General features: G+C 45.3%; 1 protein-coding gene across 4 annotated transcripts in view; it reads left to right on the forward strand.

Annotated features, from left to right (window-relative positions):
• PEMT (phosphatidylethanolamine N-methyltransferase) overlaps positions 1-24,737 on the forward strand; it is a 49,908-nt gene extending 25,171 nt beyond the window's left edge. For all 4 annotated transcript variants that reach the window (XM_007433649.4, XM_088147935.1, XM_088147934.1 and 1 more), the window contains 4 exons: positions 4,040-4,185; positions 10,722-10,833; positions 20,484-20,558; positions 22,363-24,737. In XM_007433649.4, coding sequence (XP_007433711.1) covers positions 4,040-4,185; positions 10,722-10,833; positions 20,484-20,558; positions 22,363-22,411 — 382 coding nt within the window. In that variant the 3' untranslated portion in view covers positions 22,412-24,737. The remainder of the gene's footprint in view (positions 1-4,039; positions 4,186-10,721; positions 10,834-20,483; positions 20,559-22,362) is intronic.
• The last annotated feature ends 356 nt before the right edge of the window (positions 24,738-25,093 follow it).

Consider the following 25,093-nt stretch of genomic DNA (forward strand, 5'->3'; position numbering starts at 1 on the left):
TGATGTAGCTTCAGGAGCTTGGAAAACTAGTGCAGCGTGGCGTTGGATCTGTCTCCCCAATCAGGAGAGGCAGCGTGCGTAGGCTTATGAAAAGTTTTATCTGAGTCGTGCTGAGCTGGCGGCTGTAGAAAATGATTAAATGAATAAATAGCTGGTAGTATTCCCCAGTCATCAGTATACATTGGGGGAGAGCTATGGACTGGAAGTTGGTATATCTGCCTGTCTGGCTCTCCATCCAGCCATCTTTCCAAAGAAACGAATTAGCTCTTATTGTCTCTTTAAAGAAATGAATGAGACTCAGATGAAAAGACGAGGTGGGGGGGGACAAGTGGAGGTGCCCCTCCCTCTTCTACAGTTCTGGTCTACTACCATCTGAAGCTGCATGTTCACTCAAGGAGGAAAGAGGGATGAAGATTCCTTGTAGCTGCCCCTTCTTGGGTCTCTCCCTGGCCACAATATCTGTCTGGGGATCCTTGGGCTCAAAGTTCCCCAGTGGGGAAGTCTCCTGTCTATATGCCCATCAAAGCAACCATCCCTGATTTGATCCTCACTTTTCCACCTGGAAAGACCTCTGCCTCAAGTGTGGGGGCAGGTAACTGGAGCATAGTTTCCTTATTCTTCTTAAATGCAGGGAATGCTGTCAAATGTGTGGGGTCTCCCCATTAGTCAAAGGGTTGCTGTAGGTCCATTCCCCTAAGACCATTGTCCCCCTTACCTTATGGGGCAAGCAAGTTTTTCAAGGCAAGAGAAGGAGCTCCATTAAGGGCATAGGACCCAAACAGTACAGTACTTCGAACTGACTTTGAGCTGTATCTTAGAACAGCGTTGCTTGTCTCAGGCGCAGATTCTGAACAGTATTCAAGGGCAGCTCCACAGGTTGCACAATGCAGTAGTCTAACTTGAATTTATATCAGGATATAGGTAACAGGAAGTCTTTTATCTCTACTCAGCAGGAGCTTGATTGACTTGAGCAGCAAACGAGACTTGAGGAATGTAACTTACAAGATTTTAAGTGTGGTTACTTGGTTGGGGTTTTCGATATCCTCTTACAAAAATGGGCACGCTTGCACGTTTCTGCTAATGCTAGGCACATGTGTTGCTTCAAAGCAGCCCTCCCTCCCTCAGATTTAACGATGCATGAAGTCAGCAGAGGGAGAGAGCAGTATGTAAACCAGGGTTTATATTAACTGTAAACCAAGGTTGATCGATTGGTTGCTCTGAGTGGGATTTTAACGGATGACGTGAGCCTGATTGACTACAGATGCCAAACTGATTACATTAGCTTATGAAATCAGACATTAACTTATGAAATCAGGTTGGTCAGAGATGTGAATGTTTGAAAGGTTTATTCATCAGTAGTGAGGGCGACAAGGTAACAACATGGACCTCCCCAGTTCACATGTTATGCAAACAAAACTCTGTTTAGGAAACCATAAATCTTTACTCCAGGAGAAGATGGTCCATTACCATGAGCAAACACTTTTTGCAGGAATGAAAAGGCAGGTAGCTTAACTAGGGTTGCTAATGGAAGCAGTGCTCTTGTTTACACAAGAATTGAACCATGAGCAGCGTGAGAGTGAAAGGAAGACGGTACGCGCCAAGCCAAACTTCGCCACACTGTCCCAAAGCCCTGATGCTGTTTTCAGCCGAGCTGCAAGTTGCAAAGTGGTCACTTAATCAACTCTGTCTTAGCTGATTAATTTCCCAAGGGGCCGGTTCTAAAGCTTGGGAACGAAAGGAACATTAGCTTATGTCACTTGAAGCGGGTGTGTTGGCAGAATCGGGGCAATAGAAAAGGTTTCCTTTTCAAATGCCAAGTTGACGCTTTTGTGGTAAAAAGACAGGGGATCTCGTAGTCTCATTCTCCCCCTTTCTCTTTCCCTATACCAGTGTTGTCCAAACTTGGCCACTTTAAGATGAGTGGACTTCAACTCCCAGAATTCCCCAGTCAGTCCACTCATCTTAAAGTGGCCAAGTTTGGACAACACTGCCCTATACATTCGTTTCACGCGTCAGGTGAAATGGGCTGGAGTCCAAAAAAATTAAGTCTGTAGCTTGCAATGCCTATGTTAAGTTTTGAAAATGATACCAGTTTATGTTTTGTGGAGTATCCGTCAGTTATTGCAGCCAGTCAATTTCCAAGCGAGACAGAGCATCTAAGGCAACATGTCATGCACACCCACAAGGGGAAAACTTCATCAACAAACATCATCCATTTGACAAGGGACGTGGCTGATGTATACTGTATCAGGCTTCCCTTGGTTAGTCCTGCGCGCTAATTCAGCGACTCCGAGCTCTGATAAATATGTTTAATGCAAGAGGTAGGAAAACCATTATGAAAGAATTCTGGCGACTGCTGGGTATTAAAGGCAAGCCCTATTTATAGTGAAATCAAGGTTCAATTTCATGCCTTTTCCTCCCGGGCTGGAAGTTTTCCACATTGGGAAACAACAGAGACAGTTTCTGCCCGTCCCTTGTGGTGGGTTTGGGGCTGTTTGTTTCTCACCTCGCCCGAATGAGCTCGCCCAGCCGCAAACTCCACCTCACGTGCTCTTTCAGTAGGATGGAGTTCAATATTTGTTTTCCTTCCAGGGGTGGGATAAGTGCAGCACAAACACCTGAGTTGTGGTGTTAGTGTCAGTCTGCTGCACTGGGGAGAGTGAGAGAGAAAGAAAACAAGCCATTTGCACTTAGCAAACAAAAACAGGGCAGGAAATTGAGTTTTCTGTTTGCCAGGGCAAAGATGGCTGCTTCTAACGATGCTGCTTCTAAAGATGCTTCTTCTGGACTTTTTGCTGGAAAAAGGGAAAAGTGAACATGATTTATGGGTTTGAAGATTAGAAAGGGTAGTTTATGGAAAGAAGGGAATTATGATGTGACCTTAGAGAGGGTAAAATAGAAATGCATTTATAAATGCTGTTAAGATTGGAAGCGACTTCTTCATCATCTTTTTCTTCTTCTCCTTTTCTATTTCTTTTCTGTTTCTATTTCCTTTCTTACTTAATCCCTATTCTTTCTTATTGTCTTTGTTTCTTTTCCAGGTTTTGTATTGTTTTTATCTTGTTAAAAATGTCTTCGATAAAAATTATGTTTAAAAAAATGAAGACGCTTCTTCTAAAAATGCTTCCTGTAGCTCCAGTTGTATGGAGCAACGCGAAAGCAGCAAAGAGACCCTGGGAATAACCTTGGGAACTCTCAGGTGGTTCAAGCTCAGATTATGGGTTGTAAAAAGAAATACCGGACAGGTTGCAGAAGGAGTTTTCAGCCGTTCGTTCACTGTTTCCCCCAAGTGAGAAGGGTTTTGAGGTGCTGCTCCCCCCAGTTCAGCTGTGTGAAATGTGTCTGCCCTGGAGGCCTGGAAGGAAAGGAGAAAAGAGGAGACAATGGGGCATTTTCTTCCCTTTTATTCTGGGGCAAAAGAGCTCATTGTTAGGGAAAGGCCGTCCCTGATCATCAATTCGGGGGCCATCTGTAGCATTCAGGACGTACACTGAGGCAACCACAGAGTCTGGGGCGCTGCAGAAAGGGAATTGCACAAGATCCCTGACTTTAGATTCGCTCCAGTTTGGAATCGTCAGGAGGAATTAAGCCATCGTTGGGAAGGAGCAAAATAATCAGCAGTTGACAGAAAGCTTTGAAAATGCTCACTGTATGTCCCTTCTTGCGAGCTGTATCATCATCTAGGATGGTGTTTGTCAACCTTGGCCACTTGAAGATGGGTGGACGTCAACTCCATCTTCATGGAGTTGACGTCCACACATCTTCAAGTGGCCAAGGTTGAGAAACACTCATCTAGGACAATAGGATCAGATGAATGCACCCGTTCTGCAGCCTGGGAATCAAGGCGGTTGGCAAATATTGTCAAGTCCAGCTAGGCCTTTTGCAACGGGGGGCAAGAAATGAATGCCGCGTGTCTGGATCTGTAAGGTGTCTCCAGGCCCTTCGCTGGAGGATGTGGAACTAACGGAGCCTCCTTTTCCTCGGCCTGCAAGGAAGACTCCCGTTGTGTCAACGATCTTTCCTTTTCTCTCTCTTGCAGCTTCACAGAAGCGATGAGGAGTCAGCCCAAGCTGCAGCTGCTGGATTGTCGTTTGGGGTACTATGCCAGCCTGACCCTCATAGCAGTGGGCACCCTCTTGGTGACCTCCAGCTTCCTAGCACTGGGGTTTATCGGGACATTTTTAGGTAAGGTCAAAATTATCATGGCAAGATACCAGCTTTCCAACCAGGTGCTCCTAGATCAGTGTTTCTCAACCTTGGCCACTTGAAGATGGGCGGAATTCTGGGAATTGAAGTCCATCCATCTTCAAGTGGCCAAGGTTGAGAAACACTGTCCTAGATGGATACGCACAGGCAGACCACATGATCCAAGATGCCCGAGACAAAAGGCTATTACCAACGGGGCCCCCGCAAGAGAGGTCCAAGAAGTCAAGATGGCGGCTCTTTTGCCCTGGAAAACTCTGCATCCATAGTTGGATGCACCACCGTTTCTCCCTCTCCCTCGATTTTGGAATCAGAGATTCTGGGAAGTAGGTCCAGGTCCGTGGAGTGGGGCACGGCTCTCGATGAGTTCATGGATGTGTGCATGTCGTTTTTGTGACAATATGGAGGTAGCCTTAGAAACACAGAATTGTAGAGTGGAAGGGGACTCCAAGGGTCCTCTAGCCCACCCCTCTGCAGGGTGCAGAAAAAGCAAGGAATGAAACCATTCCCTGCTTTTCTTTTCTTTTTTATATCATAACCTTATTAAATTTTAAAAGCAGAAAGGTAAACACAGACAAGAACTAATAATTAAGAAAAAGAATAGAAGAAAAGGAAGAGCAAAGAGAAAGAAGGAAAGCAGACGTGCAGAGAAAGAAAAAGAATAGGGATAGATTTTCAATTTCCCTGTCTAGCCTCCATTAGCGCAATCTCCTCGTGGTCTCTCATCCAAACACTAACCCAGTTGGTCCCGCTTAGCTTTTCAGGGTCACCCCAGCCCAGCCTGGTGCTCTGCCTTGCTGGGTGGGAAGAGGGAGTACACACCCCCAGCCCAAAAAAACAACGGCTCCCCCCCCGCCTTTTTGAGAATTGCTAGAACAAAGAGTTGGCTCTCATTCCGCAGTCAGGGAGGGTAGTTGTCTGCGTGTTTAAATAATCAGATTGTTGTTTTCCTGGCACCTTCAATGTAGGCTACGGGGTGAGCTTGGCACAAAGTGATTCACTCTTCCTGAACAACGGCTTGGTGCCCTTCCCATTTCCTTCACAGTAGGGGCAGTTTCTCAACAGTTGGGGACTCCTCCTTTCAGTGACGGTTGGCCCATTTTCTTTCTTTGTGTGTGTGCGTGTGTGAGTGTGCAAGCAGCCGGGAGACCGCCTGACCGACATTTCAATCCCAAATCCGGGCCGCGGCGGGTAGGGGGGCATAGCTCTCCCTGGAATCCTAGTTTTCGGCAACTTGTTTTCGGAGACACGGTTGCCCTGTTTATTTCCCATTGCGCCCTGCTCTTTGCCATGGTGGGAAAGGAAGGCGTTTCTTGTGAATCCGTTCCTCTCCAGGCTCTCTCGTGGTTCTTTATCCTCAGTGAATTTGGTCCAGTAAGGTTTATGTCACAGTGGCTGGACAACTTCCTGTATTAGGGGAGAGAGAACAGAAAACTCATCCCTCTGAGGTAACCTAACGGAGAATGAGAATGCTTTGCACGGTGCCCCACTTTTCCTTTTGTGGGACTGGAAGGGTTGCTCAGGCTGTGGCCTAGTTCAGTGTTTTTCAGACTTGGCAACTTTAAGAGGTGTGGGCTTCAACTCCCAGAATTCCACAGCCGTCTGGGGAGTTGAAGTCCACGCATGCTGGCTGGGGAATTCTGGGAGTTGAAGTCCACACCTCTTAAAGTTGCCAAGTCTGAAAAACACTGGCTTAGGTAGTCCAGTGTTCTGGTCCCACAAGCAAGACTCAGAACCAGAGCAGAACATCTAGGACAGCTTGACCTGGAAGTCCTGTCTTGTCCCCAGGAGTGTCTGTTAAGGCCACCTCCCCTGGATTTGGCTTGTCTTCTGCTAATGCATCCAGGCGGTGCCCACCATGGCTTCCTGTGGCAGGGAGTTCCTCAGTGTGGCAATGCTTAGAGCAGGCATTCTGGGAACACCAGCCCACTGGAGACCATTGAACAACGTGCCTCATCGTTATCAACCACTGCTTCTCTTTTCCAACTCTGAACCTTTCTTGGTGCGTTCTGGATCAGGAGTTCACCACCAAGAGGGAATCAACCCGTTATTTGGCATGGACCTACCGTCCACCCAAAAACCCTCGGTGGTTAATTGCTCCGTACAGGCATCCTAGCGGGAGGGAGAAGAATAGAGATATTTTCTTCTGCAGAAATGATTCCCCCCTTGATTCTTCTTTCTCTGCCACATCCTCTCCCTTGACCCTAAGATGGCTACCAATTGCAAGGATCCCCTTTTCTTTTCCTATCCAGGCACCTCTTGTTTCTCTGTCCCTCCCCTGCTTTATCTTGTTTGTGGTGAATTTCGACAAATTCGCAAGCTTCCTCTGCGGCTTTTTAATTTGCCCTCAAATAAAGAGGGGGAAGCAATTTTCCATCTGTGTCTTCCTCCAGATGGACCAACACAGCTGTGTGCAATTGGGTGGGGGGGAGAACAGAGCTATGGAAGTACAATCCCAGCACGCGCACACACGCACACACGCACGCACAGAGGCTTTATTTTCTTGGCTTTTCGTATTCCTCAGTATAACATCGAAAGAACCATATATTGCTAAGGTTTACATTCTGGAATTCAGAGGCGGAAAGGAGAGGTGCAAGATTTACAATTCACTGGGGTGGAGAAGCCATTCCGAAACATATGTCTGTGTAGAAGGACGTAACGTTGCTGGGAGGGTAGAGCAATTTTCTCATGATAAACGGGGATGATGATACCTCCCTTGAGAGCAAAATGCCTTTGGCTCAGTTGATTACAGCCCTCGCAGGAACCAGAAAGGCCTTACTGCTTTTTTTCGAAATAGCCTCGCTCTTCCATCTCCCACCATTCAAACCAGATGATCCTCCAACATTCCTTAGGACCAGTTTGAAATAGCTGGAGGCTGCAATCAATTCCAGTTAGGAAGAAACAAATTCTGCAACCTTTTTATACCATGACCTATTGCTTTGGGAAGTTGGGTCCAGCAGAGAAGGGGACTTGCCTTCTGCATCAGTTCACTGTCTCAACTCCTCCCTCCAGAAGGATCTTAATTTTGGAGGAAGAAGACCTGAAGTCTTCTCCTCAGTTGGACAGGATGCTAGAAATAGAAGACCATAAGCCGTGCCCTGCTGGATCGGACCTCTGGTCCGTCTTGTCCAGCAGTACGTTCTCTCAGTGACCCACCAGCTGCCCAAGGAAGCCCACCAGTGTCTCAGCAGATGGCTTTCAGAGGCAGTCCCACTCCCATCAAGGCCAAGAGCTGTTGAACCCCAGGACTTCCATGAATCGGTCCAGCCCTTTTTGAAGCCAGCCAAGCTGGTAGCCAACTCCACTGAGAACTACTAGTCCAGCAGTCCTTTCTCCCAGTGGCCAGCCAACTGCCTAAGGAACCCCACCAGTCTCCCAGGAGATGGCCTTCAGAGCCAGTCCCATTGCCATCCAGGCTAACAGCCGTTGATCCCCAGGACTTCCATGAATTGGTCCAGCCCTTTTTGAAGCCAGCCAACCCAGCACCACCTGAGCAACTCCTGACTGGGAGCGTAGGTTCCTGGATCCTCTTCCATCGAACACCGTGTAGGGGACAGAGGAGGTAGAGATCCCATGATCTGCAGCTGTGATTTATCACTAGCAAGCATCGGATCATAGTTTTGCTTCCTCCCACTTTGATTCAGGAGGTGAAGAAGTTCCTAATCTCCTGACCCTTAGTTGGGGACTGGTGGGTGAGGATCAAAGGTCCTGTTAATCTGTCTTTTCCAAAAAGTTGGGGCAATGAAAAAATGCCTCATCTTTCTAACAAAATAAGAATATAGAAATGCAACTGAATTATTTTCCAGGAGCTGGCGTACAGGACAAAGTGAGCTTTACAGCTTCTGAATGGCTTCTTTTGGCGGGGGGGGGGGTGCTCTTTAAAGCTATGGCTCTTAGCATGAGTCATGTCAAATACAACCCAATTCATTTCTCTCCCCCCACCCCTTGAACTGCAGTTGACACTTCTTTATAAAGCTGAGGCCTTAATTGGCATTAAGGACATGTTTCAAGCACTAGTGAACAGAGTGCAGCAATTTATTAGTAATCGTACCTGGATCTGATCTGCAATTTCCGCAGCTTCGTACCATGTCCAAAAGCCATTCTGGAGCTCCCAAGAATGAATAGCTCTCACCCACCTGGTATTTTTTTTTTCTCCCCCAGCAGAAAAAGTTTTGTCCACCAGCATGATTGTTTGCAGTTGCCTGGCAATTTCTCCAGCCGGCTGAGTCACACTTAAGTTGCGTTGGGTTGTGTGTGTTGCCATTGGAGGGCTGGAGAGCGCCATGCGTTTTGACCATGCCAGGGCAGATGGCTCGGGAGCTCTGTTTGCAGGATCTCACCCGTCTCTGTGAAAAACCATCTGTGGGACTTGACCTAGCCAGAGAATTGCAAAACCTTTTGCTTGTTCGCTGCTTAAACTGCCAAAATCATCAAAGCTGACATCTGTGCCACCCTGTTTTCTTCTGGGTTTCTCTCCTGTGCATGTCAGCTCTTCCAAATTCTGGTTCTGCCTTTGGAGGGAGGAGAGGAGACCTTTTTCTTAGCGGGCACGTAAACCTCTCCTGATCTGTCATTTCTTTGCAGCCACTGCTCAAATTCCTAGTAAACTTTCTTACCTCCCTCATCCTGGAGACCTGCTGATTTCCTTTCTGAAATTGACTTACTGTGGCAGTCAATTTCCTTGTGGCTGAGTTTCCTTGCAGGCAACAGATGTTCTGAAAAGTCACGTCCAGTGAAATAAATCAGGGCAGAGGGTGATTTGTGAGACTCAGTGCTACAGTTGGAGGATTCTGCCCTGAGGCTGGTGGTGGAAAAATCCCCTTGTGAGCTTCCTTGTTAAAAGGAAAGCCCGTCAGATTGGCTTTAAAGTAGAAGCCATTCCACAGTCTTAACAACCCAGACCTCACCTATCTGCACACCAGTTAAACACACCCTTACAGGTAAGGGCACAAGACCTTTTTACCTTTTTAGCATGCTCCCTCAACGGCCTGAGCCTTGACCGAGAGAAAGATAGCTAACTGTCACTGGCCGGAAAATAAAAATACGACGGCAGGCACTGAAGACTGAATCTGCAGGTTTAATGTCTTCATAGACTCTTTTGTTCTCTCTGTGTACGTGTGAATGCATAGCTCATGTAAGTGGAAGGTTCTTTGCAATCCAGCTGTGCATGTTTGACGTAAAATGGTCAAGTGCCTAGGTGCAACTTGCAAGGGCTGCTGCTAAACAGAGAGAATATTTTATCAAATGTTCCTAATGTTTTCTAATATTTTATCAGTGGTAATAACACTGTTTTAATGTTTTTACTGATTTTTGTATATTTTAATGTGTTTTATTAAGGGATGGCCATTTTTGTGCAGTTTTACTTTATTTGTTACAACCCGTGGTCAAAACAATAAATAAACTGAACTGAAGTCCCTAGGTGAGCCAGCAATAGGCGTTGGGATAAAGTTCGGCAGGCTAATAGGCTTGAACAAGTAGCTTAGTTAATTTATTCATTTATTGATTTTATTGATTTATCAAATATATATACCCCCCATCTCACACAAAGTGATTCTGGGTGGTGTACAATAAAACCATCAATTAAAATATTCTACAAGGGCTTCTTAAAACAATTAAACATAAATAAAAACCAGATTACAAGGGCATGCATCCATGATGCAGCCAGCACACAGGCTTCCTGTTGCCAATGCCTCCCATTAAGTTGTATGGGACAAATCGGTATGTTTTGATCTGGAATGGACTAGAGAGGGTACTAGATCCTTCACTGTCTGTTTGGCAAGCCAACAGCATCTGTAGAGTTCATCAAGATTAGTGTAAGAACCACGGTACTCAGCTCCCAACGAAAGCAACTCTCATTGAAACCAATGCAAAGAAAAGTTCACTTATTGGAAAGTAGCCCACAGCTCTAAAGCATTGCTGGAACTGAGTCCCGCGTGTGCCAAAACTTAGTTTTACTTGACTCCCATTTCACCCCCCCTTCTGTCTTTGAATCTCTCTTGCGCATGTCCAAGACTCTCTCTGGATCTCACGCTGGTATGACCTTGGGCATTTCTGAGAGCCAGATAACAGGCCATCTGCCCTTAACGGTTCACCTTCCAACCTTCCCTCTCTTCCTCCCCATCACTGAAATAGCAGAAACGAAGCAAGCGAGCTAGCAGGGCGATTGATTGATTGATTGCAAGGATTCTGACTATTAGGCCATGAACAATTGACCTGGGTGGCTTTTGAATGGTGGGGGGATGCATGGTTCTCAGCTGGGATGGTGAAACCTGGCCATATTTGCAGGTTGTGAATAACCTACAAGTGGCCCAAACCACAGTGATGGGAAAGGACTTCTGCAGTTGCACTGCATCGGTAGACTTCCTTGGACAGCTTTCTACAGCTGATATGTTGGAATCCCAATGGCCAACCAAACTAGTTGCTGCAGGAAGAGGTAGCTGGGTTTAGAGAGGCCTCTGATGTGATCCAGCAAAGTGACTCTTTGATTGACTCCAGTGCTTGCCATCTTTCCTTTCTAGGTGACTATTTTGGCATCCTTATGGAGGCAAAGGTGACATGCTTCCCGTTCAGTGTCTTGGACAATCCTATGTACTGGGGTAGCACCGCCATCTATTTCGGATGGTCCCTCATGTAAGTTCCATCTTTTTCTGCTTCTTCACCACACCAAGATTCTGCTCTTTGGAGAGGAGTCATTTTTCATTTCTTGTTTATGGTCCCAGAGCAATAAAGGGAAGGAGTCATTGGCAGCTCCCTGCATTGACGTAAAATACTCGGTCCCTGCATTGACGTAAAATACTCGGTCACCACTTGTCACTGGTGAGATGATGGCTTTCCCCATAAAATACCTCAAATCACGACATGGGTAGTCATCTTCTTCCCTAACACCCATTTTTTGTTCCCTGGATGGAAATTGCCAGTTTGAAAGGCCGAGCAGAAATGGGAATAGGGCTACCCAGTCTTTGAAGGGCTAACCAGGCTATATGTGAATGTTGGAGTCTGTGAAAGGCTAGAATGTGGTCTCAGATTCTGTAGGAAAGGAAATCAAATATGAGTCATAATGGTTGGGAAAAATTCCAAGACAATACATTATCTGCAAGTGAGAGAATGGTTGGATAAGAAATGCAGTAGCACAGCACAGCATTTTTCCCTCCTCGGTATAAATTATATAAAACACTCTGGAATAATTATACAGGCAGAATTGCGAGCACAGACTGTTGCAGAAAGAACAGAGCTTTGTGAGGAAGAGGATGGCACTAACTAGGGTACCGCTGACCAATTATTTCTTAACAATATATAGCAAAATTACCATGCTTTAATTAGCAGTGGTTCTCCAAATTTTCAGATTTTTTTTTTAAATTTTCAGTTTCTTGTTTTTGTTTTCCTAAATGGAGAGAGATCAGATCTGGCTCTTTTCTATGTCTCTGCTCTTCTACGTCTCACCAATCCTCTTCTCTGGCTTTGTGGACATTCATCCTTTAAGTTCTTTAGTTTCCCCACCTCAAAAGTGTGCAAGCATGGTTGCCATGTTTCATGGCTGCCATCACCATTGAGCAGGACTTGGGTTCTCTGAAAGCTTGGTGGAGTTCTCCAGAGCTTTCTAAAAGCTGCTGCTGAATTTTAATCTTCAGAGTGACTGAAGGGAAAAAATTAATATTTGGGAAATAATTATATTAACACAGCTAAGTTAGTAAGTACAGATATTTCAGTTGGGGCGCTTGCCTTCCCACGTGCAAAAGAATTTGCAGTTCAGCTAAACCTTGGCACCACTTGGGCATTTCAGAGGGAGGAGTCCCTTAAGAAAGTTTGAGCACACATATCTTAAAGCCCTCTTGCCTCTGAAATCCTCAAGAGGTGCAAAAATTTGGCTCCCATTTAGAGTGGGACTCCTTGATATATCATAGCGATTTCCATCCTGTCGCTTCTCCTGCTTTCCCTCCCTTGAATGGCCACTCTCGGTTTTTGTGGCCTAGATATCAGCCTGGTTTAAACGGAGTGGGTGTCCACACCCCTTGTCAAGCCAGACTCTGGGTGAGGCCACGTGTTCCTTGTGTGGCCCACAGAGGGTAAATCAGCCTAGTGGTGGAGCTTCGAAGATCCGGCCTCTGTGACGCACTGACTCTTGCTCAGGCACATCTCTGCCGTTTTAATTGGCCGCTAAATGAGTTCTGTGATGAGCTGGCAAGGCTACTAAGTGGCTCTCCATAAAGTGGGGAGAAAAACAACCCGTGAGCCAAGGAAAGCATCAGGGAGGAAGAAGGAGAGCTCTTTCAGTTCCTCAAGGAGAGCCATTTATACGGTGATGCAGAGCGCGCTCTGAGCAGCCACTTCAAAAGTTGAGCAATGGCCAAAAATTGCTTCGTAGAACCACAACTAGATCAGCAAACCTTCTGAGTCACTGGGGTTACCTCTTGTGGCTTCCAATTCTTAAAGCTCATCTTTTGTTCTTCCTTGTCTGACGCTGGTTTTGTGGGAATGGCACTCTCCGCCCGTTCTTACGTGGCCATTTGAAGGACTACCAACCTGTCACAGGTTCATTCTTCCAAATAAAAAAGCAATCAGGATGCACAGCTAGGCTGCTCGGGCAGGGGTATGCAAATTCTGTCACCTCAAGGTCCCCATCAGGCTTTGCATGGCTGGAGGAGTGGAAAAGTAGGCATGGCACAACCCAATTTTGGGAGAGCTGTCCAGGCTTTGGGGAGATGAAGTGGTCTTATGGAGGAACTGCAAGAGTGAAGGCACTCAGTTTCCCCTTAATTTCCCCAGCTCTCCTGCAGAGATAAATACGTCCAATGGTTCTTCCTCTCTCTCTTTCACACACACACACACACACACATTGTAGGGCAGACTTGACGGGGCCTCAGAAGAACATGTTAACGTGTTGCCTGTTGTTCCAACACCATTGGAAGAGGTCTCTGTGGCATTCCAACTTGCCAACTTTCAACCAACTCAGCAGCACCATATTTTGGTCCAAATCCAGACCTAGCGAGGGAAAAACATATTGGTGGCAGCAAATTGTCCCTCTTCCTCCAGAAAGTCTCACCCTTGGGTCATGATGGACACATGGGCTGACACCCTTGCCCAACTCTTTTCAGGATCAGACTCCCCCCGCCCAATGCCGCCACCCTGAACGCCCTCCCCAAGCTGCATCGCACCGCTCCGTCAGTCTTTGCAAACCCTTTTCCACAGCCCGTTGTATTTCTCTGCATTCTTTTCCCAACGCTGTGGACTTTGGAACCGGCTGATTGTAAGATGCTGCTTTTTCCAGTTAAAAAAGAACTGCCCTGTCAGGGTGGGAGAACTTGTGGGGTTTTCAAAGCATAGCTAAGCCAGTCCTTGTTGCAAAAATGAGATTGGACGCATTCACGTTCTGATGCCAACTCAACGGATTGCTCTCTGTCCCTAACCCTTCCCTCTGCTGGTTCTGAGCAAGTGAAATCCTGTGATTCTGTTGTGAAGCGGGGCTGTTGAGCTCTTGTCTCAGTGGCTGCGGACCTCGTTGCTGTCTCCATGACATCCGAACACCAAGGCTATTTCCTTCCACTTCATGAGAACATGTTTGGTATGACCTCATGAAAGGGACTGAAGGAACAGATCACATTTCCTGGCCTTTAACTAAGCGCTCTCCGGCTAATATGAGAAAACCACAATAATAAGCATTTTCTGCCTTCCTAAATGTTGCCAACTTAGGACGGAACAGAACTGACAAAGGCATTATTTGCATCAGCTGTTACCTGGTTTGAGAGAAGGATGCTAGCCCAGCGAAAAAATTAATATATTTAATAAACACAACACTTCATTTTTTAAACGAAGTGTGCTATTTCAGGGGCTGATATACGAAGCAATGCGTAAGACCAGCAAGAAATTAGGACTTAGAAAACAGCAAGAGTTTTCTAAATCCGCTTGCCTTTTTTTGGAAATCTGGTCAATGAAATATCCATTGAAAATGTGTTTGTTCCTGGTCAAACATTCCTGAATAAAGCAGAGTTTTAACTGTTGAAAAGTAGGACAAGAGTAGATCTTGGAAACTGGGGGGGAGGGCGCATAGATTTATTTGGCTGACATTCTAATTTCTACTTGCCAAATAAATCTGCCAATCCGAATGTAATTCTTTAACATTCACATTTCTCTTAGTTCTGCAGTGAAGTTTTCCAAGTGCAGAGTCTGCAAAAAAAAATTTTTTTTCCAAGAAAAATTGCATACAAAAGAGGTGCATACAAGAAAAGTGCAAAAAGAAGTGAATATAGGAAAAGTGGGTACAAAAATGCTCAAATTCCCATATGGATTTGAACAGATGAAGAAATGGAAATCTTATATGCAGATATTGTATTAAATGAGCTTTGGATTGGAACAATGAAAAATGTAAGAGGAACTGGACTTCTGTAAGTTCATCTCTCCAAAGAAGAGAGAGACATACTCTTAAGATTGATAGCAGGCTTGCTCCCCCAGGCTGGGAACCCCAAATGCTCACAGTAGGATGGGCAGAAATGTTGATGTGATATATCTGAAGAACCTCAAGATGAAGAAGGCCAAGCCAAAGACTTCCAAAATTTGGGAGTGGTCCCCAGTCTTAAATCAACTTTGCCAATTATTTGGAAGAGGTCCCTTCTCCAGGGGTTAGGCAACCCATAGGTCGTGTTGGATCCCATTCTGCATTTTACTTCTTGTCCGAAAATGGCTGCAGGAAGGGGAGAAAATTGGAACAAGAAAAATGGAGAGGCATTGAGCTCTTCCTTTCTCATCTTAGCCCCCTAGGAAAATCCGAGGTTACCTTTTACGCTGCCTTCCTGTTGACAGCTAATTTTTTCCCCTTGAAGAAGAAAATCCATGTTTATTAAGGTGGTCTGAAAATGAGCTTGCGTATGGGGAGAAGCGTGATCAAGGACTCATTACTCAAATCTGTTCGGGAGCCGTATTTCAGAATAGCAACAGAAGCTATTTTAATCTCCCTTCCTCTTGGTTCTCCTTCAGTCCTCCCCCCTCAGGACGCAGCTCCATAAGGTCCCCTGAATCAATTTAGGCTGCACCCCAAAATCATGGGTTTGAAGGGAGAGCAGAGTGGCTTTTTAAAGTCGTCCTTATACCTTCTCCCTGGAGTATATCTCAGTAACTCCACCAGGAGATCTAGGTGGCTTCAGCTCCATGCAGAGGTGAGGTCAGTTCGAGTTTGCAACAGGCTGGCCAGAAGCTCTTTCGTTGTACACAAGTGGGTGTGTGTGAGAGACAGTAGGGGCTGAGGAGACAAAAAGTGGGTCTAAGCACTGGGTTCGCTCCATCTCCAGTTTCAGAGGGCCGGGTCGCTTAGAAAGTAGCACATTCAGAAGTCACGGGCATGTTCTCTCATAAGTCCTGGGTATTGAGTGAGTCCCAACAAGGACTACGGGGAGTGCTTTTAAATCTAGCGTCACCCATTGCCCCTGTGGTCTGAAGGCAGAAGGGGTTTCGGTGGCTAGATTCATGCCACACACTTTAACCATGAATTCATCGGTTTTCTAGGTTCGCACAATGCTTTAAACTCACAACGTGGTTTGGGTTCATAGGAGACATTAAGCTGCCAAAAAAAAAAAAAATGGAAGGTTAAAGCTCGCATATATATCACCTTTATATAGCCGCCCATCTCACACAAAGCAACTCTGGGCGGCGTACAACAATTAAGTAAAAGAACAAACAGATAAAAACAATCATGATCAAAGATTGTGTGAATGTATTGAGCTTTTTCAGGCTAGATTTTTTTGCGGTAGTGAAAGTTCAAGCCAGCATTTGCCCTTGCCTTCATTTTCAGTCAGATGGCAACTGATCCTAGCCAATCCGCGCACAGAGATAGATCAGAGGTTTCCCATCTGCTCTGTATTTTCATCCATTTGACCACAAATTGGCGCAAATGTCAACAAGGTGAGCTTCGGGCTGGTGTTTGTCCTTGTGTTTCAAAACAGTCTGAATAGGGGCATTGAAGTCCAGCATACTTGGAGGGTACCCATCAGCCACTGCCAGCATGATGAGGGGGCAAGGGTTTGGAGAGTGGTAATATGAAACCTCTGAAGAAGACCATTTCCCATTTTAAAAAAAGTGAGATATCCTGTGAAATGGTGCAAAGTGTCTGAACTTCATGTTTATGTTGGCTAATCACCCAGCCAGAGTTGCTGTTGAAACGTAAAGTCATGTGACACATTTACTAGCATTTCTTGAATGAAACGGGAGCCCTGAATTTGCTCAAATTCTCCAGAGATGCTCCAGCAAAGTCTGGGGGGGTTTCAGAGTCCCACCTAAAGACTCTATTTTTAGTCTCAGACTTCCTGAAAAGCTCAGTCTGGGGCTTAAACGTGCAGGCAGGACTGCAACGAATGAGGCAAAGTCAAAGCTCCAAGAAATTCTGATCTGCCATATTTATTGAAGGACATTAAGAAGCCATAATAAAAGAATTCCCAGTGTTTCAAGAGCAAGTCCTCTTTATCGAATCCGTTTTCAAACTGTTTTGCACTCTTTCCATTAGTCCCTAGTTGTTTGCAGTACTCTCACACTGTTCATCTCAGATGGTATGAGAATTAACTCTGAGTTTCACAACTGGGGCATCTTCTCCATTACAGGTTCTTTGGCAGATGTTTGGTGACCCCTTTTCTTTTGGGCTGTTTTCATAAATTGGAGTTGAATGAGGTCGTTTTTGAGGTCCCTTTTCATTTTGTGGCTCAACAACTTTTGAAAATCTCAGTCACTTTTAGGTTTGGCTTCTTGGGTGAGGTGGAGCCCCTTGGTGAATTTGCAGAGGAACCAGGGAATGAATCTTTAATCCTCATTATATTGAACCAGACTTTGTTTAGGTGAGCTGTTGACTGACTCTATTTTTGCTTAATATGGTTAGGCCGTCTGATCATCACTCCCTGATGTTCAAATGTTCCACTACCTTTTCTTTCTCTCTGCACTGCCCAGCGCAGCATCTGTGAGATTGGACATAGTCACCCATCTTACATCAGCAGTTTTGCCCTCCTTAGCTTCTGTTTAGTCATCATAATTCATTTGTCCTTTGATCAGTGACCCATTTCTTTTGTAGCTAAGTCAGCTCAAGTTAGAGGGAGCCAACTGATGAAGTTTTCCTCCCAACAAATCTTTAAGAGGGATTAAGGCAGAAACACCATCATGAGCTAGTCTTGGCCGAAGAAAGAGGCAGATTACATGGAGATGAAATCAAAGCTCATTGCCAAAATTGTCTTGGGAAACTGATTGATGCCTCGTTAGACTGTTTGACCATCTAGTCTAGGGGGGTCAGACTGGGCAAGATCACAATCTTGCACCAAGATCTTTCCCACAAGGTTCTACAGATCTTGTGAAGTAGCAACTCTGGGAATTAGAGTTGGGATTCTTTGTGTGCCCTGCCCCTGGACAATGGTCTCTCTTGAGATTAGATGGACTGAGTGTATTTACTTTTGAACCAATCTCAGTAATCCATTGGCCATCCTCAATAGAATTGATGTAAAAATTTCCACTTGAGATTTGGACTTTGCTTGGACAACAGTACCCTAACTTCAGATATTTCTGTGCCAACTTTCTGAAAACCACCAAGGCAATGTAGAAAGAGTTCCAAAACAGCAATGCGGTTCCTTAAGCATAAATAATTAAATCAGCACCACCCATTAAACACAAGATGGAAATCACTGCTGGGCATTTAAAAGGCCAAATTGAAGAGATTTGGTGTCTACTCCGGTTCCAAACTGCTGAGTGAGCAGAGACCAGTCTGAGCTTGGAAAGGAGAGCATTCCGCAGACTGAGGGGGAGGGAGGCAGGCCAAGCCCCCGACATCTCATAGCGTGGCAAGGTTGGTCTCATAGGAGTGCCAGAGCTGAGCAGTTTACAGGCTTAAAGTTAGATTGGAGGAAGTGGTGGCCCTCCAGAAGACCTTCATCATTCCCCGGCCTGTCTTAGCACAGTCAGGCAACATCGGGAAGACCACCAAGTTCTCTCCTAGGAAGGACACCCTTTGACTCCCATCCTGGAGGGATTGTTGTAATCCGAGACCACAACGGCTGGCCTTCTCCATTGTTGCCCCTCTTCTTTGGAACAGGTCTTTCCCAAAGTCAGGTCAGCACCAAATCTATTGGTGTTTGGGAAAACCTTCTGAAAGACTTTGGGAATTAATAGTACAAAGCAGTATTGTATTTCCTCTGTGCCTTATTGGTCTCAATGAGTTGTTCTATTTTCCTTATTTTATTTTTGTACTGGTTGCAAGCTACCCAAACCCCTTCTGAAATTGAGAGGCCTATGCATTGTCATGATAAACAAAATAAAAATTGCAATAATAAATAAATACTTGGGGCACCAGCTGCCCCCTTTCCCCATGGTTACTTATGCCCTGGTCCCCTCATGTATGGATTACTGCAATGTGCTTCCACATGGGGTTGCCCTTGAAGGCCACTCGGAAGTTACAGCTGGTCCAGAACATAACAACGTGAATGTTATGGAAGCTCCTTAGTATGCCTGTATAATAGTTCAACTGTGCAAGGTGCACCGGATACCAGTGAGCTTCTGGATGCAATTTAAGGTTGGATACCACCTATAAGGGCCTCTCTCCCATTATTTCTGCCTGTCCCAGAAGACCCAACAGGGTGGTCATGCTTCGCATCCCATCTGTTAAGCGATGGTAGAACTTAGGAAGTGCGCCTTTTCTGTTATGGCATCTGCTCTCTGGGTTAGCATCACCTCAGAGATTCAGACTCCCCCAACCCTGGAAACCTTTGCATGCTCTTTAAAAACCTGACATACTATGTCAATGTTGTTGTTCAGTCGTTTAGTCGTGTCCGACTCTTCGTGACCCCACGAACCACATCGCGCCAGGCCTTCCTGTCCTTCACTGCCTCCCTGAGTTGGCTCAGTTTCATGCTCATTGCTTCAGTGATGCCATCTAACCATCTCATCCTCTGCCGTCCTCTTCTCCTTTTGCCTTCAATCTTTCCCAGCATCAGGGTCTTCTCCAAAGAGATCTCTCTTCGCATTAGGTGACCAAAGTATCTGAGCTTGAGCTTCATTATCAATCCTTCCAATGAGCAATCAGGGTTGATTTCCTTTAAGATTGACTGGTTTGACCTCCTAGCAGTCCAGGGGACTCTCAAGAGTCTTCTCCAGCACCAATACTATGTCAAATCAATATACATAAATGTTCCTTTTTTCCTTTTCCCATTTTTAAAAGGGCCGCGTGAGTCTTTATTAATTAGTAATCATTCATCATTACAGCCATGAAGTAGGAAGAAGGAGGAATGCCTCTTCATCATCCCGTTTGATGTTTGGCTATCTTTCTTTTTTGCCTATCAATCTGACTCCCCCGCCCCTTGCAGTCACATAGGATGGATGGATGGATGGATGGATGGATGGATGGATGGATGGATGGATGGATGGATGGATGAACAGAAGTCCTTCAACTGGCATGATCCAAACCAAATATGCATTTGGATAGGAGAGTCACTTTGGACTAGTGATGGAGCTACTGGACTAGAAACTGGGAGACTAGGAGTTCCAGTCCTGCCTTGGGCACTGAGGGACTTTGGGCCAGTCCTTTCCTCAGCCCAACCCACCTCACAGTGTAGTTATTGGAGGAAAATAGAAGTGGGAGTATTCTGTTTGCTGCCTTGAGTTGCATAAAATAAAGCTGGGATATAAATCTAGAAAACAAATGGATAGAGGTATATAAAGCTTCAGAAGATTGATTATAAGCCAGGCTTGGTGAAACTTTGCCAGTATGGCTAATTATTATTTAAAAATCTTCTTTGGACCCTGGTTTAGACTCATTCCATGGGTCTGTAGCCTTGTTTGAGGACCCATTTCAGCCTGTTGAGCTTTCGGTACCTTCTCATGCCTCTTCTGACCTTGGCCTACATTTTTGCCCTGGATCTTGAGAGATTTCTGCTCAGTTCTGGCAACTCTCTGCTCCTGGTTTTGCATATCCAGCTTCTTCAGCTCTTAACACACCAGTGTAATCTCCAGCTTTATCCTTGTAACTCCATCTTCAGTGAGCCGGATCTCATTATTTAATATAGCAAAAACAGCCAACTCCCCCCCACCCCAACTTGTTTGAGCTATGACTCAATTAGGTCAGGATTTAAAAAAAAAAACACTATTCTTCTTTTTGTGCAAAAAGACGAGCAACTTTTGGCCAGGTGACCTGGTTTGGCTGCAGACAGGCAAGTTCCCAGCTCAAGTATAAAGGTAGAGCTCTGGGGGGGGGACCTTGGTTCCTCTCTTGCTGACTCAATATTCTCTTTTCTTTCCAACTTTTGTTCTCTTCTGCCTTTTCAAATCAGGAACGCCAGCCCAGTGGGTCTTGTCCTGACCATGGTGGTGGCTCTGTGCTACACAATTGCTTTGCTCTACGAAGGGTGAGTTGCCTCAATGCGGGATGAAAAAAATAATTAGACGTGATTTCATTTCATGGGATTGTATTGAGAAAAGAGATTGTGTGTGTCCCCCCCCCCCCCGCTTCAATTAAGCTACTCGCTGTGCTTTCCCAGCAGACTTTATATAAAGATGGCCTGTGATTCAGACTGGACATCTAACCTGGTCATCAGGAGAGTCTCAAAGCAGGGATAGTCAACCCAGGATGGATGGATGGAGATAGAGGGAGAAACGGAGGGAGGGAGGGATAGATGATAGATAGATTATGGCTGTCCAACAAAGTGAATGAATAATGAGAGAGAGGGCTCCCTCTCAGAAGACTGGAAAGGTTGATGGCGATTTAGGGTTCCCCCTCCTGATAGCAAATGCATGATGGTATTCTTGTTTCCGGGTGTTCATCGGTGCCTACGTTGCAGATCTCTACTCTTCATTTTCCAGTCTAGAGATATCTGTAATTACAGATCAAGGTCACTAGGAGAGGCTGGACCCCGTGACTTAATTAGTTGCTCCTTGCTCTGTGGGACCCGCTTTTTGCATAGCTGGACAGCCAGGAGCCTCCACATTGACCATTACCATCAGAAAACCACAGAAAAAGACCAAGACCTTGCTAAGCAAGGCCATCCTGTTGAAAACATTTTGGCCACGGTTCTGCAGAGAATACCTAATTGTGACCTAATGTGTGTCCCAACTCATCCAAGAAACATTGTGTTTTGCAAGTTTCATTGACGTGTTGATTTTCCAGTACCCACACATACCTAGAATAAGCTTTCCCGGCTATGTTAATTATATGCTAGCAGTTGTAGATATTTCCAGTTCATTCAATCAAATGTGATTTGTACAAGGAAGGGGGGGTTTAGCTTGGGTTCTTCTCAGTCACGACAGGGCCCTGAGATGGCCAAACTCTGTGGGTTTTCTTGCATGCTGGCTAAATGCCAATCACTCTGAAGAGAGGAACAAACATCTTCAAAGTCTATTGTATCATGTACAATATACATGTACAATATACATGTACAATATACATCCTGTTCCAGGATGCTGTAGATGCTGTTTAACCCTGTTCAACCCTGAACTCGCTCTTCTGGGTTAAGTTCCACTCTGGTCCTGTCTTTTGATCAAACTCAGTTGAGAGGCTCAGAAATGGCTTCTATCTCGCTGGTCAAAGGCCAGGGAGATCTCGAAGCCGTTGCTCAATAGCTAAACAATCTACTGCCTACCGCCCCCAGCTGATAGTCCCTCTCCCACCCTAGGTACTCCTAGTCCATCAAAAGAGATAGTTGTGGGGAGAAAGGAAATTTTGCTAGAAAGAAGTTATGTAAAGGATGACCGATGACCTTCTGGGATTTGCGTGGAAGAAGGTTCCAAACACTCACTCAACGGGATCTCAGTGGAGAATGGAGAACCTTTGCTTTACACCTGGAGATCCGCCACCCTCTCAGCATGTATAAAATGGGGTTAGATGTTTCAGTGAGTTGCTAGCTATGAGCCCCCCCCGCCAACATATTGAACCTACCTTTTCTTCCTTACATACTACTGTTTTCTTGCATAGTTTTCTCATAGGACATTAAAAAATCTGAAGAAGGAAAGAGGTGAGGATCTCCCCACCTTACCAGTTGTTTTTTCAGTTATGACTAACTCTTTGCACATGGAGAAAAGGCAGGATCTAGGTGGACTGAGAAAGACATGGTGATGGCAGTGGGACCTCTGAATATTCACCACTCTTTTCTTGTTTCCCTTCCCACCAACACCTGGTGCCTACCCCTCACCCCTTTTCCCAACATCGTCTCCTAGGCCTTTCACAGAAGAAATCTATCGCCAAAAGACACCCAAGCGTAAATAAGGCCACAACATCAGTTGCGAAGATCCCCCAGTGCTGGGATTGTGTGGACACAGAGCTGGCCTGCTGGTGGCCCCGAGATGGGATAATTGGATAGGGTGAGAGAAGTTCAGCCCGACTTCTATGGCGTTCCTCAAACTCCTCAATGAACACCCCCCACTTTTTGCAGCGGGAGTCACTGGAACAGGCAATTCGGAGAGAGAAGACTTCCCACCTTCGCAAAGACTCAGGCCGAGGCCAGGCGCAGCAAGGATGCTTTTGTTGACAAATTCTGCTCCACCCCGGCTTTCAGCAGTTTCCATTAGCTACGTAATTCTGAATGTTTTGATTATAGGCTGGAAAGCATCAGAAAGGTGGAACAGGCAGGAGACCTGAGGGGTTTATATAACTGGAACTGTGCACAGAACACATACAAAGAGAAATTTAAAAAATGAAAAAGCACAGAGCATATACATTCCTTTACAGGAGAACAAAGCCATAAGGGTGCATAGGTGCTGATGCTACTGCCAGCAATCGTGGGAAAATGGGATTGGATGCCTCAGTCTGGAGGCACGGACTACATGTGAACGTGCGGCATCTACATTCGTACAATATACATAACCTGGGAACTGAATTAATCCATTTTCTGGATTGGCACCATGCATTAAATCTTAAACTCACCAGAAGGCTGGCATCATTCAACATGCAAAGCCATAAACAAATCCCAGCCAAGGTGAGCACAAATCAAGGCTAGCATGCTTTTATGAAGACACCTCCTTAGTCTTTACCTGACCTTAAGTAGATGGTGTGAACACAGCCAGTCCTTCAGCTTTTTTTGTATTGCCTCATGGAGGCTCCAAGATGACCTCCTCTCTGCTGATTCTGCCAGAGGATCCAGTGTGTCCCAGCTGGACTTCTCACAAGCTGTATTGTACTTTAGCATTTTCCACAGCTTAAACCCAAAACACATCATCAGAACAGGCACGTGAAGTAGTTTTTGTCAAGCAGTACCATTCATACAATTGAACAGGACTGCTCTTTAAACAAAATGAAGATTCCCTCTGCATAGCCAGTTATGTCAGGGAGAAGACCAGACCCAAAGTTCTCCAGAACGTGCTAGAAAACAGTACATTTTCTTTATATCCTCCCCCATCCCTAAACTGAAATAGTACACCCTTTTGAAAGCTTCATCAAATGACTTTTCAGTTTTGGGGTTTCAGTTCTGGGTTATGCCCCATTTATTTGCAATCATTGCCTTTTCTCTTTGCGTTGTGATGTCTTAACTTCCGAAAGCATCTTCTTAGCTTCTGCACCTCAACCCAGATGGTCTGGTTTTCTCAACAACATTGATAGACTTTTGCAGCAGAAGTGGCTGCAACTGGTTTAGTTGCTATGATGTCGCAGAGTATATTAGACTTTGAAGGCTCAGGTAACATGGGTAACCGTAAGCATCAAAGTATTGTTTTAGCTGCCGTGAGCTTTACTCATACATGTAGGAATAGACCAGACTCAGTGGTATGATTGATTAATCCTGAGTAATCATCTCTGGAAAAGGAACAAGAACAGCAGTATTTCTCCACCCCTTGAATAGTGTGAGGATTTTGTCACACATTTCTCACCCTCGCCCATTTTTCATCTGCCCAAACTTTTCACCCATATTTTCCATCTACCCAGACTCCGAAGTCAGTTGTTCTTTGGATGAAGTGGACATCTTCTGACCGGATTCTGAGAAACGTTGTAGGTCACATCTGTGATGGCATGGTTTCTCTAACAGCTTTCCTGAAGAGGTGCCTCATTTGTGTCTGTCTAAATACCTTGCAGATACTTTTCAGAAAATCTCTGAAACCCTTTGAAGCTCAAAGAATGGAAAGTCGTCAGCTGAACCTAGCATTTTCACAGGGTTCTCTTTTATGTGCTATAAATTCCTTTCTTTTTTTTCTCCCTGTTTGTTCTTGGTTGCTATCCTATCAGTTTTTGCTTCTCCCGCCCACCACGAAAACATTGTAAATTCCTCTCACCTCCCATTGTTTTCAAGTTCTTCCAAACAATCTCTGATACCAACTTCTGACAATTATATGAATTCCTTCCATATCTTACCACCACCACCACCACCTTAGGCCCTGTCCTTTGTAAGTTTGAATGATCTGAGCCAGCGGGAGCTTAAAGAGAGATGGCTTAACCATTATGTGGAGCCCACAATGGGACAAGGTATGTTTGGGCTACATGTTGTAGGGAATTTATGTCCTTATTTTTCACTGTGTCCATAAGAGTTGCAACTGAAGCGCCTGCATATGAAATACCACTCAGAAATAAATTTAAAAAGAGAAGCACAACAAAAGTCTCGAACGTTTATTTGCATGCATTCCCTATTTCAGCTGGTTTCATGAGCACCTCATACCGGCTGCTGCCTGTCTTACTTTCTGATTCCTGTTATTCATCATGATTTTCTTGCAAAGGAATATTTATATGTAGCTTCCTTTTCTGTAGCCACTTCTCATGGGCGCTAAGTTGGCTGCTGTACCCATAACAACTGAACGAGCAGAAATACACTGCATTATTCAGGCAGCAGTGAGCAGAGGGTGTCAGTCTGAGTTATAGTAACAGGCTTAAATGTGTTCCTTTTTGCCGTTAAGAGGAACAGGAATTTTCTGGAAGAAAAAGGAATCCGCTCTATCTCTTGAACTATCTACAAAGGCAGCCCCAGTT

The sequence above is a fragment of the Python bivittatus genome, unplaced genomic scaffold (assembly GCF_059951505.1).
Source record: "Python bivittatus isolate LINGU-HERP-01145 unplaced genomic scaffold, Pbiv_v1 ctg000560_np1212, whole genome shotgun sequence".
NCBI lineage: Eukaryota > Metazoa > Chordata > Lepidosauria > Squamata > Pythonidae > Python > Python bivittatus.